At 21.2% G+C, this 16,145-nt stretch overlaps 2 protein-coding genes across 2 annotated transcripts; one reads left to right on the top strand and one right to left on the bottom strand.

Annotated features, from left to right (window-relative positions):
- Positions 1-41: 41 nt before the first annotated feature.
- Positions 42-1,106, top strand: EAE97_011924 (uncharacterized protein; the record flags this gene model as incomplete). The annotated part of the gene is made up of 2 exons (XM_038882438.1): positions 42-153; positions 416-1,106. 2 exons carry the CDS (start codon positions 42-44, stop codon positions 871-873), a joined length of 570 nt encoding a protein of 189 aa, XP_038726738.1. The 3' UTR covers positions 874-1,106.
- A 1,368-nt stretch (positions 1,107-2,474) lies between these two features.
- On the bottom strand, positions 2,475-3,863 carry EAE97_011923 (uncharacterized protein; the record flags this gene model as incomplete). The annotated part of the gene is made up of 2 exons (XM_038882437.1): positions 2,475-3,634; positions 3,686-3,863. The coding sequence occupies 2 exons, from the start codon at positions 3,861-3,863 to the stop codon at positions 2,475-2,477; spliced, it is 1,338 nt and encodes a 445-aa protein (XP_038726737.1).
- Between the last annotated feature and the right edge of the window lie 12,282 nt (positions 3,864-16,145).

Below are 16,145 nucleotides of genomic sequence, written 5' to 3'. Positions count from 1 at the left end.
AAAGGCAGCCGGGTCTCTTTACTGTACAGGCACCATTTATCATGTTTGACTCGGAAATAATCCTACTGACAAAACCTCCCTCGACTCAAACTCCACTTGACACATTGAATCAAATTTTCCATATTGTTTTAGAACATTCAGCAGTAGGATCGGGTACGTTTATGTTCGGAGTCAAGAAAACTCAATCTGACTGTATCAGTGAATGCTTGTGGCTGTACACTTGTTGAGCTTAGCGTCCTGAATACTTTTCCAGCATTATATCATAACTATCCAATTCTTCTATTTTCTGGTCATGGACCCCTCATTCAAAGCAATCAAATTCTTCTGAAGCGACATTTATCAGCCCCTCAGAGTCCGAGACAGTGAGTTATAGCTCTTTTGAACCATACTTCACAGAACTAATAACTTCTTCCAGGAATGTCTGATCAATCCTCATCAAGCGCTCAACCGTCAATAACTCCTGGTCTCCAAATTCGTGCCATGAACATCTCAGATGACTCACTTCCTTTTCTTTGCAATACGACTCTCGGAATCGTCTCACTACCAGACTTCTCAACATTTTCTCATACGCTCATTCAGACCATCAATATCCAATCTTCGTCTGAGAAGTTTTCTTGCATAGAGGGAGATGTATCTATCTTCATCCACTGGGCAGGAGAAACCCCCGACAAATACGCCTACCAAACGGCATCTCGATGCTGGAACAACATCTCGTTGGACTTGATGCTCCTATCCGAGAAAAGACTCTCTGTTGACAATCCGGCTGAATTGAAAGATCTTTGGAGATTTCTAGCTAAGAGAGGATTTCGAGATGAGATCTTCTGCGTTTTCGAGCCTTTACCTATCCCGGCATCTGGCCGCACTTCTGAGTAAGGAAAGATTTTCAAGGGCACTTAATTCACTCTGCTGAGTGAAAAGAGAAATACTGGAGATGTGTTTATGTCTGGGAAGAAGCTTGGATTTGATGGTCACTAGTTCAGGTAGGAGGATTCTGAAATGCCATAATAGCGTTTAAAGCGAGGTCTAGCGTTACTTATCATTTGTTCACGTACTAAAGCACTTGACAAATCAAGCTTTTCACTTTGAACTGCGTCTTCTGACTTTGTGCATTTTTAAACTCATCTCTCAAATCCATCTATCAAGCAATCTCTATCTATCAGAGCCCAAGCGAACGAAAATACTCGACTCAAAATCCCTTAGAATCCCTTCCCATACCACCTCTGATATCGTAATCTATCTGACTATCCCAATCAATTTCTGAATCTAAGTATAACCGTAACCACGTCACCAATCTCCAAATACGAAGGTCAGCATAATATTCAAGTCTGCAAACTAGTTATTTTCCACGTCCAATGACATATCATATCATCATCCCAATCAGTCACCTATCTAAATGAAAGCGGGCCCGACCCCTATTCAACATTCGGCAGCCGACGTAGAAGACTCTCTACAAACATCACGAATGTTGCGAAGGATGAGTATCACTTGTGAAGATCATAAATGCTTGATCAAAAAATGAGAAAAGTAAAGAAGAACCATCTGAAGAGATTAAATTTTTGCATCAAAATTTTGTACTCCCGTCATAATTGAAAGCGCATTTTTCAAGAGGTCAATTTATGTTGACTGGAAGGCCGCAAGTTGATAATTTTCAAGATATATATCATGTGGCATAACGCTTCTTTATCTTGATAGCTAGCTGTATGCTATTTCGCCTTCCCATACATCTGCGTCCAAACATATCCTCGGCCTACTCCGCGAGCGCACGAGATGCCGATCTCGAAAATTCAACACCAGTAGCCACTCTTAAAGCCAATAGCACCAAGCTTGAGTCTCAGTCTCAGGTGCACTCCAATGAACCAGTCATCGATCAAAACATCGGATTATGAAGTTCACCAGGCGACCCCGGAAACCCACAAAATTGGGCAACGACTCGAAAATTTTACCTGACTATTCTATTTTTCATTGCCAGATGTAACAGTGTCATCGGATAGCAGTATATTCAGTAGTGCGGGTACTGTTCTTGCGGATGAAATTGGTGTCTCATCAGAAGTAATAAGTCTGGGAACAATTTGTTTGTTTTTATAGATTAATCTCATCCACCTTGGAGGTATTAAAATGAGATGTTTGCCGAAGTAACTAGAGTTCTGAAGCGCGGGGCTACTGCTTCGAACCCAGCTTCTTTGAACCACTCTCGGAGAAATCTGGTCGCGAAATACCTCTCGTAGTGGAGCCCTCGGATTCTTATCTATATACCAGTTGTGGTAGCTCAAACCATCGCGATAGTTTTGATTTGCCGATTCATGCCTGGCTGATCTGACGCGGCACCAGAGTGTCGTTGGAGGTACATCGGTAGATGTGTGGAATCTAATTTACCGGGCGCTATCATAATACCAATTGAGGACAATTTGACCAATTGTATAACGTCGTGCAGTAAGGAGGAGGGCAAGGCTTTGAGGTGTATCAAAAATAGATTTTCAACCAACAACTGGAATACTTGAGATAGGCTTGGTTCTGCCAAGACCTTCCTTTCCATAGTAATCCATAGGATAGACATCATTGTTGCTCTTTGCCCAATCTTCTTTTTGGCCCAATACAATCAAAGCTTCGTATGGCGTAAGCAGAGGCCTAGGGAAAGCATATCCCCAATCAATACTGAGTCTTGGACATGCTACTTGCACCCAACACTCGACATCGCTCATCATAGCTAGTTTTCCTGGGAAGATCTCGCTCAAAAGTAAGTTGATGTATGGGATTCCTCGCTCTTCTAGTTTTCTCTCAATCATTGTCATGGTGTGTGGATTTCCCTGACGACCAAGAGATCCTAAGATGAGTCCCCACTTCTTTGCGGGTTTGGCGGTTTCAATCGCATCTCTTCTCAGGGTATGCATTTCCTTGTGGTCATAACTCTCACGAGTGAGTTTTCGAGAATAGGGATCGTATCGGTAGGCTGGTATCGTCGGATTGTGGATCATTGCACTCTCAAGGTGGAAACGTCCATCACCAAGGTAAAGAATAATATCGACTCCATCAGTTGACAGTTGAGGCGATGTGCATCCAAGGATTTCGCCTTTGCTAAGAGGGGATATTTGCGGAATGAGAACATTGAAACCAGCTTTTTCGAGCGGTGTTCGAACTCCATGTAATGTCGCATTGAATTGAATGGTTCCTACCATGGCAATGGTCTTCCCTGAAGCAAAATTCTTCTCCAGAGTTGCAAGTAAATGTGCCGTATCTATGCTGATATCGACGAAAACGTAGAGAGTTTTGATCTTTGTAACATCCACGGGGATCAAGCACGAATGCGCGTAATGTACCAGCAGGTCACACCCTAAAGCTCGAGCGGTATAATCATCAATGCAACAAGCTCCATATGTGACATCTCCCATTATAAGCGTCTCGATTCCAGGACAGAATTGTGTGAGAATATCCGAAATTGTGGTTGCGAATAAGAGTAGACCTTCTGGCATCTGCAGCGCAACTTTCTTTGATCCGTTCATCCTAATTCTATGTATAGTTTTGTGGATTTCGAAAGAATAGTTTGGTGGAAGGAGAGCGATGGCAGCATTGATATCGGGATCATTCAAAATCTCGGGAGGAACTTGATTTAATGTTCGAATTCTTCTAGGAGTCGCAACTATGATAACATTAGCTAGAGAAGTAAATCTGAGAATGAAAGGTTACAGACCTTGAATGGCATCACTGTCCCCAGGAGTTGTATTACTGCCATTGCGTGCAGCAGCTTCTGCAGCTTGCTTTCTTCCCACGAAACGTTTCTTGGGTTGGCGTTGAGCCACCGGCTCTTCGAGATTATTTTCCACATCGACAGCTAACCCCAGATCGACTTGTGCACAATCATCCTCCATATCGTTAATTATAAAAGGGGCGTGTGGTAGTTTTCAATATGAAGAATATGATCTGATTGCGGTTTGGGAAGTTTTTGTCAAAAATTCAAGATCCAAAGTTCGAAGGGGCACGCACGGGCTTATATAACTGATATCCCTACATTGTGCACGTCCCTATATCGTGCACGTTTTTAAATGTCACGGCGCCAACTACATATTCTGTAGTTGCCTTTGTGCTTTAGGCATAGATCACTAGTATACCCTACCTCTTATAAATAGGGCCTCACTTTTCCATAGTTCTTTTACCTTTATAATATAATATAAATCTTTATCCATACCCTAATAGTTTGTATTATCTTTATAAAAGTTATTATAGCTTTATTTTAATTAAATTCCTATCGAAATCATAATTTAATTATATTGATTATATTTATTATTGATTTATTGTATATCTAAATTATTATTGTTTAGGAATTCTACAAGATTATTTTCTAATTATAGGAATATCCCAAAAATAATTAATTAAATATTTATATTTAATCTATTCTTATAGTTTCTTTTTTTGAATTATATTCTCAATTTTGTTAAAACTGATATTTCTTTATTTATAGATTTGTTTAATGATTTAAATATTATACACTTTATAATTATTCAAATTATATTTAAATTGATTAAATCAATTACAAGTTTATTATAAGTTTAAACTATTATAATACAGATCTAAATCACTAATACTTATTTAAAGATTATTGAGTTAAAGAATATAATTAAAATATTAAAAATTGTTATTTGCAATAATCTATAAGCTTTATTTCACTAAAAGTATTTTATTATTTTTAAAAAATTTAATAATAATAAATAAAATATTATAAAATATTAGAATTAATATATAATATTTTGTAGTATAATCAATTATTATTTAATTATAAATTATAAAAATAAATTGGAATTTTAAAAAATTATATTTTTTATTAATTTATTTTCTGATTTTGTTTATACAAACAATTAGATATATTTCAATATAATTATTAATAACCTATATAATTTCAATTTCTAGTTTTTTAAATGATATATTGTAATAAGTATTTGATATAAATTGAATAAGTAATATCAAATCTTTGATTTTTATGTAAAATTTTATAAATTATAATAAATATAAGATTAAGAAGATTTTATTTGATAATTTTATTATTGTATTCAAATAACTTGTTATTAAATATAGAAAAATTGTTAAATAATAAATTACTAATTTCAAGTTCAAGGTTTTATAAAAATTAATTAATACTTTAATTAATTATTTTAATAAATCTTTTGTTATTAATATTGATTTATGGATAATTTAGTGATAAAGTATTTATAATAATTTAGAAGAAAAGATTTATTTTGATAATTAATAAAAGAATTAAGGTATTAATTTTAATTATAAATAATTAAAATCTTATAATAAAAAGCAGATATATTGTATTTTCTTTTATATCTAATCTTTTTAGTAATTCTATATAATTAAATATTATTTAATAAAATTAATATTCTTTATTTTATTATATTCAAGAATAATATATTAATTTCAATCTCTATTTTTATTATAAGAAACCTAGTTATTTTAAAAGTAATTATAAGGAAAAAAGAGTTAATAATGTAAAATATAATATTAATATTAATATTAATATTAATATTAATATTAATATAAGATATCTTCCTTATATTAATCATTTTCTAATAATCAATTAATATCAAAACCCTAGATTCTATTATAATATTGCTACTCTTTTATACTAGAATTCATTTCTATCTATTAATTACTTTTTAGTTATATTATTATATTATATCTCTTTAATTCCCTTTAATTTTATTTAAAAGATTGATCTAAAAGAATATATTAAAGGATTTATTTATTTAGAAAAAAATAAAAATTTAATTCTTTAATTAAATATATTAAAAAATTAATTTTGATTTATAATTATAAATCAAAGTTTTTTATAAGAAATTTATTTTTGTAAATTAAAAAATTAATTATATTTAGAGATTCTTTATATTTTAGATTAATAAATAATAAATCTTTTAAAATCTTAACAAAAATCTTTTTTATATTTAATATAATTATTCTATTTATTAGTTTTATAGATAATAGAGCTATAGGCTATGGCTTTATTAATAGGAAAATCGTTTTCAAATTTTATATATTTATATATCCTTTTCCTTATATTTATTATTTATTTCTAATTAATAGAAAACCTTCTAATATCTTTTTTTAGCATATATTTTTAAATATACAAATTAATAATTATAGAGAAATTGGTTTATTTTATATCATTATTTTATTAATTATAGATTTTATAATCTTTAATCTTTTATAGCTTTAATATTATAATCCCATTATTAATTAGTTAGTAATAATATTTAAATTTATGTTTATATATTATTTAAGATATTGTTACCCTGCTAATTCTATGGTAATCATTATCCCCAATATAACCAATAATCAAAAGATAATTTTGTTAAAAAATAGCTATCACGGAGGGATAGCTATGTCGATTGGTCACTCTAATTATATAATAGGTATATATAATGATAATAAATTAGATTAATTTATAATATAATTATAAGGATTATACCTACCTTATATATCTTAATCAAATAATGAAATTATTTAATTAGATATTAAGGTTTATATATAAAATAAATAGAAGATTATATAATAATTATAGAAATAAATATTTTATAGAAGTATTATATTTAATTATATATTATTATATAAAATAATAAATTCTATAATATATTCTCTAAATTAATTAGTATTATAATAATTATATTAAATAATTTATATAATAAATAAAGGAAAATTAGTAGGTAATATATATTCTAAATATAGTAAATCTTTCTCTAAATACTTTTATATTTTTATTTATGTAATAAATATATATTTAAATAAAGAAATATCAACTATATAAAAATATATAAAGTTTTATAAAAAGAAAAAAGAAAATTGTTCTAAGGCACTGAAATATTGTAAAATAAATATACCTCGAAAGTAAAGATTAATATACTTTCTTATATATACAATTATATATCCTCTAATTCTTAATACATAATAATTCTGTTAATTTAAATCATAAAATATATTTATAATCTTTTATATAATAATGAAAATTATAAGAATTTGATAGTAGATCTAAAAATCTTTTATTTATAAAAAATAAAATTGGATGTTGAAATAAAACAAGGATTTAATTTTCTTTTCTTAAAATTTATAATGATTTATTTTATTCATTCTGTATATATCTTTTTTTATTTGTAAAAGGTGTTTTAAAAAAAATAATTCTTTTCTTTACTATATAGTTTTTATTATATATTAAATATTTTTATATTTTTAATTAATATATATAAATAATATTATCAGATTCTTTTATAATTTAGATTTTTTAAAACTATTATTAATAAATTATTCTGAAATTATTTTAAAGTAATATATATTATATATATTAGTTTTAATATAATCTAAATAATTATATTCTTTTATTCGAATTCGATTATTTTATTTTAAGAAATAGATTTCTAAATAGAAATTATCTTTTGATATATTATAAAAATAATAATAATTTATTAACAAAAGTTAAATATATTAAATATATTAAATCTTATTAATTTAATACATAAAAAAGATATATAATAATTATTTTTATAAATTATAATATATAATTTATTAATAATAATCTTTCTGATTTTTTATATAATAATTAAAATAGTTTTTATTAATTTTATTTTCTTTTTTTTTAATTACTCTATATCTATTTCTAAATCAATTATTAAAATAAATATTTAATTATAATATATAATATAAATATATATATAAAATTACTAAATATAATCAAGAAATAAGAATACTTAGAATATAATATTATATATAAAGGTCATATTGTTCTCTTATTGATTATTCATAAAAATTTAATAAATATTCAAATAAAAATAACCTTTTTTTTATAATATTAAAAATATATTATATATTTATATATATTCTTTTCAATTTTTTTGAAGATTTTTAATTATTTGATTAATAAACCTTTAGGATCTGATTTTGTTATATAATCTAGTAAATGAATATTTTTATATTAATAAGCTTTTTATTTATTATAATTTATTAATATTAATTTAAAAACTTATTTCAATAAGAAATCTATTTATTATAATATTAATTATATTATAATAATAATAAAAAATAATGAATTTTTTGATTTTAATTTCTTTTATTATTAATATAAATATTTTTTTTCTTTTTTTGATATCAATTATTATAATTATTTATATATTCTTTTTTTAATAAAAAAATTATTATTTCCTTTTTTAATTAAAAAATAAAGATTTCTTTTTATTCCTTAATTTTTGTAATTAAATATATAAAGATTAATATAAAGAATTCTTATTATAAATCTTAAGATTAAATTTTAATCTATTTATATTATTTTGAAGAATAAAAAGAAAAGGGTTATATTTAATATAAATAATAATAATAATCTTAATAATAAATATAATATTATTAGTAAAAAAGATATAGTTAATTTTAGTAATAAATTTGATAAGAAAAAACAAAAGCTTGAATTATTTTAATTTGAGATTGAAATTATTACAAAAAGAAAGAATTTTGAAAAAAAATATATAAATAATTTTATTAATTTTAATATTTATATTTTATAAATTAAATAGAGATATAAAATAATTAAATTTTTAATATAATAAATTCTTTATTAATTTATTTTTTTATTATTTTTATTATAAATAAATATATAAAATAAAAACGATTTTTTGAATATTTTTAATATATTATATATGATATATATTAATATATTTTAGTTTAAATAATTCTTTATTTTTCTTTATTATTAATTTATTATTTATTAATTATTATAAAAGATATAATTAATTAATTAATTATAAAATTAATTTTTTTTAAAAAATCAAAATATTATTAATATTTCTTTAATATATATTTGATATTTAATAATTTCAATTTCAATATAAAATATAATAACTATATTTTATCTTTAAAGTTTTTTTATATTATAAATTCTTCAAATAAAAAGATTACAAACTTTTAAAATAATTTTCTTGATTTTTTATTATTAATAAATAAGATATTTAAAAAACAATAAAAACTATAGAATCTATTTTCTATAATATCTAATTATATAATATTTTATATTCCAAAAATACTTTATATAATAATTAACTGTTTTTATATTAATCAGAAATAGCTAGTTAAAAAGTAATTAAACTATAATATTATCAATATTATATTTATTCTAATTATAATAATTATATATAATATTAATTCTATCTTTTTTTAATATATTTATATAAATATAATAATTATTTATTTATTGAATTTTATAAATTCTATAATTAATAATAGAGTATATATATTATTATTATTAAAATTAAACTTCTTAATAATCTTTTAATATATATATTATATATTAATTATAATTTTTCTAATTTCTAATTATGAATAATCTGAATACTTAAAAACCATTTTATATTACCTAGAGTTTTTAATTTATAAATAGTTTTAATATCGGAAATGATATTATTAATTATAGAAATATTCTTATAATAATATATAACTTATATATTATTAATAAAGAATAATATTAAAATAATTTGATTTAAATTAATAAAAAGATAGGATTCCTTTTTATATTAATTTAGATTTAGATTCTTAAATATATTATTAAAGTTTTTAAACTATATAGCAAGGGAATCTCAAAGATTATATAATATACAATCAAATACTATATACTTATTTGATTCCTTAAATCTATTAAATAAATAATATATTATAAATATATTTAATAGATTTTAATAAATATTAATAAATATATTTATAATATTAAATTACTTTATTTCCAAATTATATTTTATTATAAATATTATTACAATTTTAAATAATCTTTTTGTGAATATAGTTATATATATTAATTCGATTATATTTTTAGCTTAAAGATTATTATAAACAATTAATTTAGTTTTATATTTTATAAAAAATCCTTATTTATTATATTTATATATAAATACTTATTATAATAGAATAGAAATAATTGATATATTTTTTATATTTATTTTATATTAGATTTTGTAATCCTTTAGATTATTTATTTCAATTTTATATTTATATTTAAATCATTTTTTTAGAAAATGTTTTTTAAGATAATAATAATATTATAATAATTTGAATAATTCTAAAAGATATAGTTTTAATAACTTTTCTAAATAATTCTTTTTTAAATTATTAAATAAACTAATTTTTATTTATATAATAAAAATAATTATATTATATGTAATAATAAATAAATATTATTTCTTTTATTTATTTATATTTAAATAATTAAATCAAAATATAATATAAAAATCTTTAATATAAGAATTATTTTTTTATAATAAATTTATAATAAATATATTAATAAATATCTAATTATATTATAATAAATTATTCTTTAATCTTTTTTATTATTAAATATAATATTAATAATTTGTATATATATTGATATTAGAAATTATTTAATTAAAGTTAAAGAATTAATATTTAGATAAATTAAGAGTTAAATAAGGAATCTTAATCCTTATTATTCTTTATTATTAAAAGGAATAGAAGTTACCAGTGCTAAGCACGTGTAGTGATTAGTAATACGGTTACCTAAACGGGCTAGATTAGACGAACTATAGACAGGCATATTGATCCCTTTATATAATATTATAAGAGAATTAATATGTTTATATATAATAATATAGTCAATATAAAGGCCTTTTTTATTTAATCTTTTAATAAATTATAAAATCTAGTTAATATGGTCTCTGAACATTATTAACGCGATTATTATTATAATCCAATTTGTGGAATTGAAGAGTACACAGTATTATTCTATGAGTAATATATAATATTATAATCACTACTATTACCAACTTATAGAGTTAAAAGAATATATAATACTATTTACAAATAAATATATATATAATATAATAGAAAGTATATAATACTAATTATATTTATATTTATAATTTATATAAATCTATTTATATAGAAAAAGGGAAAGAAAAACCTTACAAATTCTCTATATAAATATCAAAATGAACAAAATCAAAAAGCAAATAAAAAGTATTTTAAATCTCATTTAAAAAATCCATAATCAATGATTTCAATAAATAAAAATACAATTAAAAGAAAAGGATTAATTCTATATAATTAAGTTTATATTATAAAAATATACTAAGATTGGAGGAATTGGGATAGAAGTTAATGGTACCAAAGTTTTTCTGATTCTTAAAGGAAGTAAAGTTGTAAATATCAGAATTCAATTTAGATAAGAAGATCAAATATTTAAAAAATGAAGTTAATATACTATTATATATATATAAATTACTTAATAATAATAATAAAGCGCTTATTAATAAATATAATATAATATAAATATTATAAAACTATCTGAAATCAAAGTACTCAAGAACTAATAATATTATAGCTAATTTATACTTAACAATAATCCAAATATTCATCTTCAAGCCTATTAATCATTTAGAGATAATTATTATTAAAATTTAGAATAAATTGAAAGAATATTGATATAAGCTTAATATTACCAATCCTGTATTTAAGGATTTGTATAAAAATAAAGCTCTATTTTTAATTCTAATTAAAAGTTTTTTAAATAAATATCAAATAATAATCAATACTATAAATATTTAAAGCATATTAGTAATAAAAAATAAAATCAAGTATTTTATTATTAAAAAATTTAGTATTCAAGAGATAGAACAAGCCCATACTATTAATAGAAAGTATATAATTCTAAATTAATAAAGAGATAATAGAGAATTAAATTCATTAATATAATAAGATTGAGGGGAAATAACTAATACTTATACTTATTATCTTTATAAATAAAAGGATTACTTTCTATATAATTATAAAGATTTTGTATTTATATAAGCTTTAATCCATAAATATTATAAAGCTTAATAATGAAAAGTAATATTTAAAAAGATAATCAAAGTATTATTTTCTAAAAGAAAAAATAATCAAATTTATTTTATAAATAATAAGAGTTTTTTAATTAATTTTAATTTATTAAAAAGCAAAGAAAAGTTTAATAATAAAAAATATCATATTTCTAAAGAATTTATTTATAAAACTATTCCTTTTTATTAATATATAAATATTAATATTTTCTTATATATATTTAATTAACTTTCTCTTTTTAAAAATATTAAAAAAATAAAGAAAAAGATAATAAAAGTTGGTAGAAAAGTTATATATTATGATTAGATAGGTATTACTATAATAAAATTAGAAAATGATAATATAGTTTTATTTTCAAAAATATTGTATATATCAGAATTAGGAATCAATTTCCTTTTTAATAGAAAGATTTGTGAGGTTGAATTTAAGGGCAAATTCAATTCAGATTATATATACTTTTGAAAAAATGAAATAAATATTATTAAAGCAAAAATGAATAGAGGAATTTATATAATTTTGAATATTACAAAAGGATATAAAAACATTACTTTACAAAGTATAAAGATTATTAATAATATTGAGTTAAATAAAATCATTCTAGATATTTCCTTAAACAAAATCAAAAAGAATTTAGAAACTTATTTATTATAATATAAATAATTTAATTATTTTAGTTTAAAGAAAATATAAAATCTTTATAAAATTATAATATTAGGAAAGTCAATTAAAGTCCTATTTAAAATCCTTATATACAAAGTATATATATTTATTAAAATGAAGAATCTAATTCCGAAATAATTTAGTTTTTATAAGATAAGAAAATTAGATCTCATTCATTTCAATATTACTAGCCTATTCCCAAAATCCTTACAAGGAAATCACTATTTTCTATTAATTATAGATAATTGAATAAAAGTGAATTAGATTTTAATCTTGAAAATAAAAGACAAAGCTATATTAAAATTAAAGAAATAGAAAACTGAATTAGAACTTAATATTAGTAATAAGATAATAATCGTTTAAACTAATAATATACTAGAGTTAATTTAAGCTATTAAAGAATAAAATTCTGGAATCTGATTAGAATTGATTATTATAGTATTATTTTATTAAAACAAAACTACTAAGAGAAATATTAGCATTATTAAAGCCGATATAAGAACTATATTAAAAGAGATTAGATTACTATTAGAATTCTGGAATAAAATTATTAAATATAATATATATTATAGAAATAGAATAAATACTAAATCAATTATTAATAATAGTATTATCAGCTTAATCAAAGTGTTCACAGAATTAATCCCGGATATTAGCTATTATAGAATATAAGGAAGCAAGTATTATATATATATCAATCTAAAAATAATCCTAAAGAATTAATGACATAACAAATTACAAGATATAGCCTAAATAAACATCTTTATAAGATATTTATACATAATCAATAAATATGTCAGAATATATTTGTTAGAGCTAAATTATATTATATGAGTAAGCTAAATAATTATAAATAAATTCAAAAAAGGGGGAAATTTAGATTTAAGAATAAAAAACTTTGTATTAAAACCTTAAGATATAAAGAATATTATTTCTAATAGGAGATCTAGAGATAGATTTTATAAAATACAAGAAATATAAGAATCCCCATTTGAATTCCTATAAAATACTACTATCCCTGAATCCCCAAAAATTATAATCCTTAGTATATTCAAAATTAATAATATTCAAAAATTCAATAAAAACAATAAAAAGAATATTATAGAAATCAATTTATTTATAGAATTGATTCTATCTCCAGAAACAAAAAAAATAGAAATATTAAATATAACACCTGAAATCAATAAACTTTCAATAGAAATCCTAATTATATTTATAAATATAAACCCCCCTAAAAGATATTCTTTTCGAAAATACAAGTAAGATAATAGTGAGCCAGATAAGTATATCCAAAAACTAATAAAAGTAATAATAGTGATATTTTTAGTAAACCCAAATAAAAATGCTATTGAATATATTATAATTTTTATACTCTTTATATTAAGAATTGATCTAAATATTAAAACAAAAATATTCGAAAATTTTTAAATGATTTTAAGAAGCTCTATAAACAAGAATACAGTCTTCTTTATAGAATAGATCTTAGAAATCCCTATTCCTATTATATATAACCAGGTAATCTCAAATCCTAAATATAATGAAAAATGAAAATAAGTTATTTAAAAGGAAATTAGTTTATTAGTTGAAAATAGTACTTAAAAAAAGTATATTTTATTAAAAAAAGAGAATTTTGTTTTAATAAAATAAGTATTTATAATAAAAATAAAAGATAACAAGATTGAAAGATTCAAAGTATAATTAATAATAAAAAGTTTTAATCAAATTCTTAGAAAAGATTATAATAAAACCTTTGTTTTTATAATATGATTTAATATATTTTGCTTATTCTTAGCAATTATTATAAAAGAAAACTTAGAGTACTAGTATTTTGATATAAAGAATATTTTTATAGAATTTTATTTCAAAAAGGAAATATATCTCATATTATTTTAAGGAATTAATATATCAAATAGATATATTTTACATATACTATAAAGTTTATATAATTTCAAATAAACTAAATAAAATTAGAATCAATTTTTAAAGTTTAAATTAATTAATTAGAATTTTATTTAAAGTTTTGTTAATTTATATTTATATATATACACTACTCAACAATTTAATTTATTAATTTATATTAATAATATAATTATCTCCTTAATCTTAAAAGATTAATTTAATTGGTTCTCTATAACACTCTCCTTGTATTTTAATACTAAGAATTTAAAGGAGATTAGTAAGATTCTAGATATTAGGATTATAAGAGATCGAATAAATAGATTATTTATATTGGATTAGAAAGAATATCTGAAAATTATACTTATAAAATTCGGAATTTTATATATTTAATATTATATTAAAAAGATATTTATTATTGATTACTTATATTTATAATTAGCTATAGAAAACAATAAATTAATTGATATTATCGAATATCAATAAGCTATAGGTAGTCTTATTCATTTAATAATATATATAAAACTAGATATCTCCTTTATACTAGATTAACTATTATAGTATATAATAAAGCCAGTAAAATGTTATAAAATAGGAATAAAGAATTTAATATGATACTTAAGGGCTATAATTATTTAGAAATTCAAATATAGATTTAAGGGAGTATAATACCAAATTGCAAAAAAATATAATCTATTAGCAAATACTATAAAAGTCTTTATTAATATAAACTGAGCAAATAATCAATATAATCAAAAAAGTATTTTTGAGGGAATTATTATATTCTATAAAAAACCGATATTGTAAACTAATAAAAAATAGAATTTAGTAATAATATTAAATATTAAATCCGAATATATATTAATAATAATATTCTTTAAGTAAAGAAGATAATTAGTCTAAATACTTAAAGATTTTAAAAAAATAGAATATATATTTGTATATGGAAATATTATTCAATTACTAGGCAACAATCAAGGAGTAATAGCTTTAACTAAAAACTCATATTTATATGAATAATTAAAGTATATTAATATATACTATTATTTTATTAGAAATTTTATTAAAAAATAAAAGATAATAACTAATTATATTAATATATTGGATATAATAGTAGATAAAATAATTAAATTTTTGATAAGAATAATATTCAAAAGGTTCAAGGATATATTAGGATTGAGATTATAAAAATACAAAAGATTGGGGAGATTAAAAGTGGTAACTTTTATAAAGAAATATTAAAAGGAATAGAAGTTACCAATACTAAGTATATATAGTAATTAATAATACGGTTATCTAAACAGGCTAGATTAAATGAATTATAAACAAATATATTAATCCCCTTATATAATATTATGAGAGGATCAATATGCTTACACGCGTAGTAATATAGTCAATACAGAGGCCTCTTCCACCCAATCTTTTAATATTTATTTTTTATATATTTAATTAAAAAGAAATAAGATTTGATTTTCCTTAAATTAATTGATTATATATATTAAAAAAATAATCTTTTTAATAATATTATTTCCTTAATTATATATAAATTTATAATATTAATAAAATAAATATTTAAATTACTTTATATTTTTTGTATATAATTTGAATAATATTATTAATATACTTATATTTCATATTATTTGATTAATTATTATAATTATTTTATATTATTGGAATAGAATATATAAACTCTTTTATTTAATTAATATATTCTTAAATTGAAATTCGGTTTTTTGTTT

Source organism: Botrytis byssoidea (genome assembly GCF_014898295.1).
Source record: "Botrytis byssoidea strain MUCL 94 chromosome Unknown BBYS_044, whole genome shotgun sequence".
NCBI classification, from domain to species: domain Eukaryota; kingdom Fungi; phylum Ascomycota; class Leotiomycetes; order Helotiales; family Sclerotiniaceae; genus Botrytis; species Botrytis byssoidea.
Note: the sequence above shows the minus strand (reverse complement) of the source record. Positions and strands in the feature narration are given on the sequence as shown.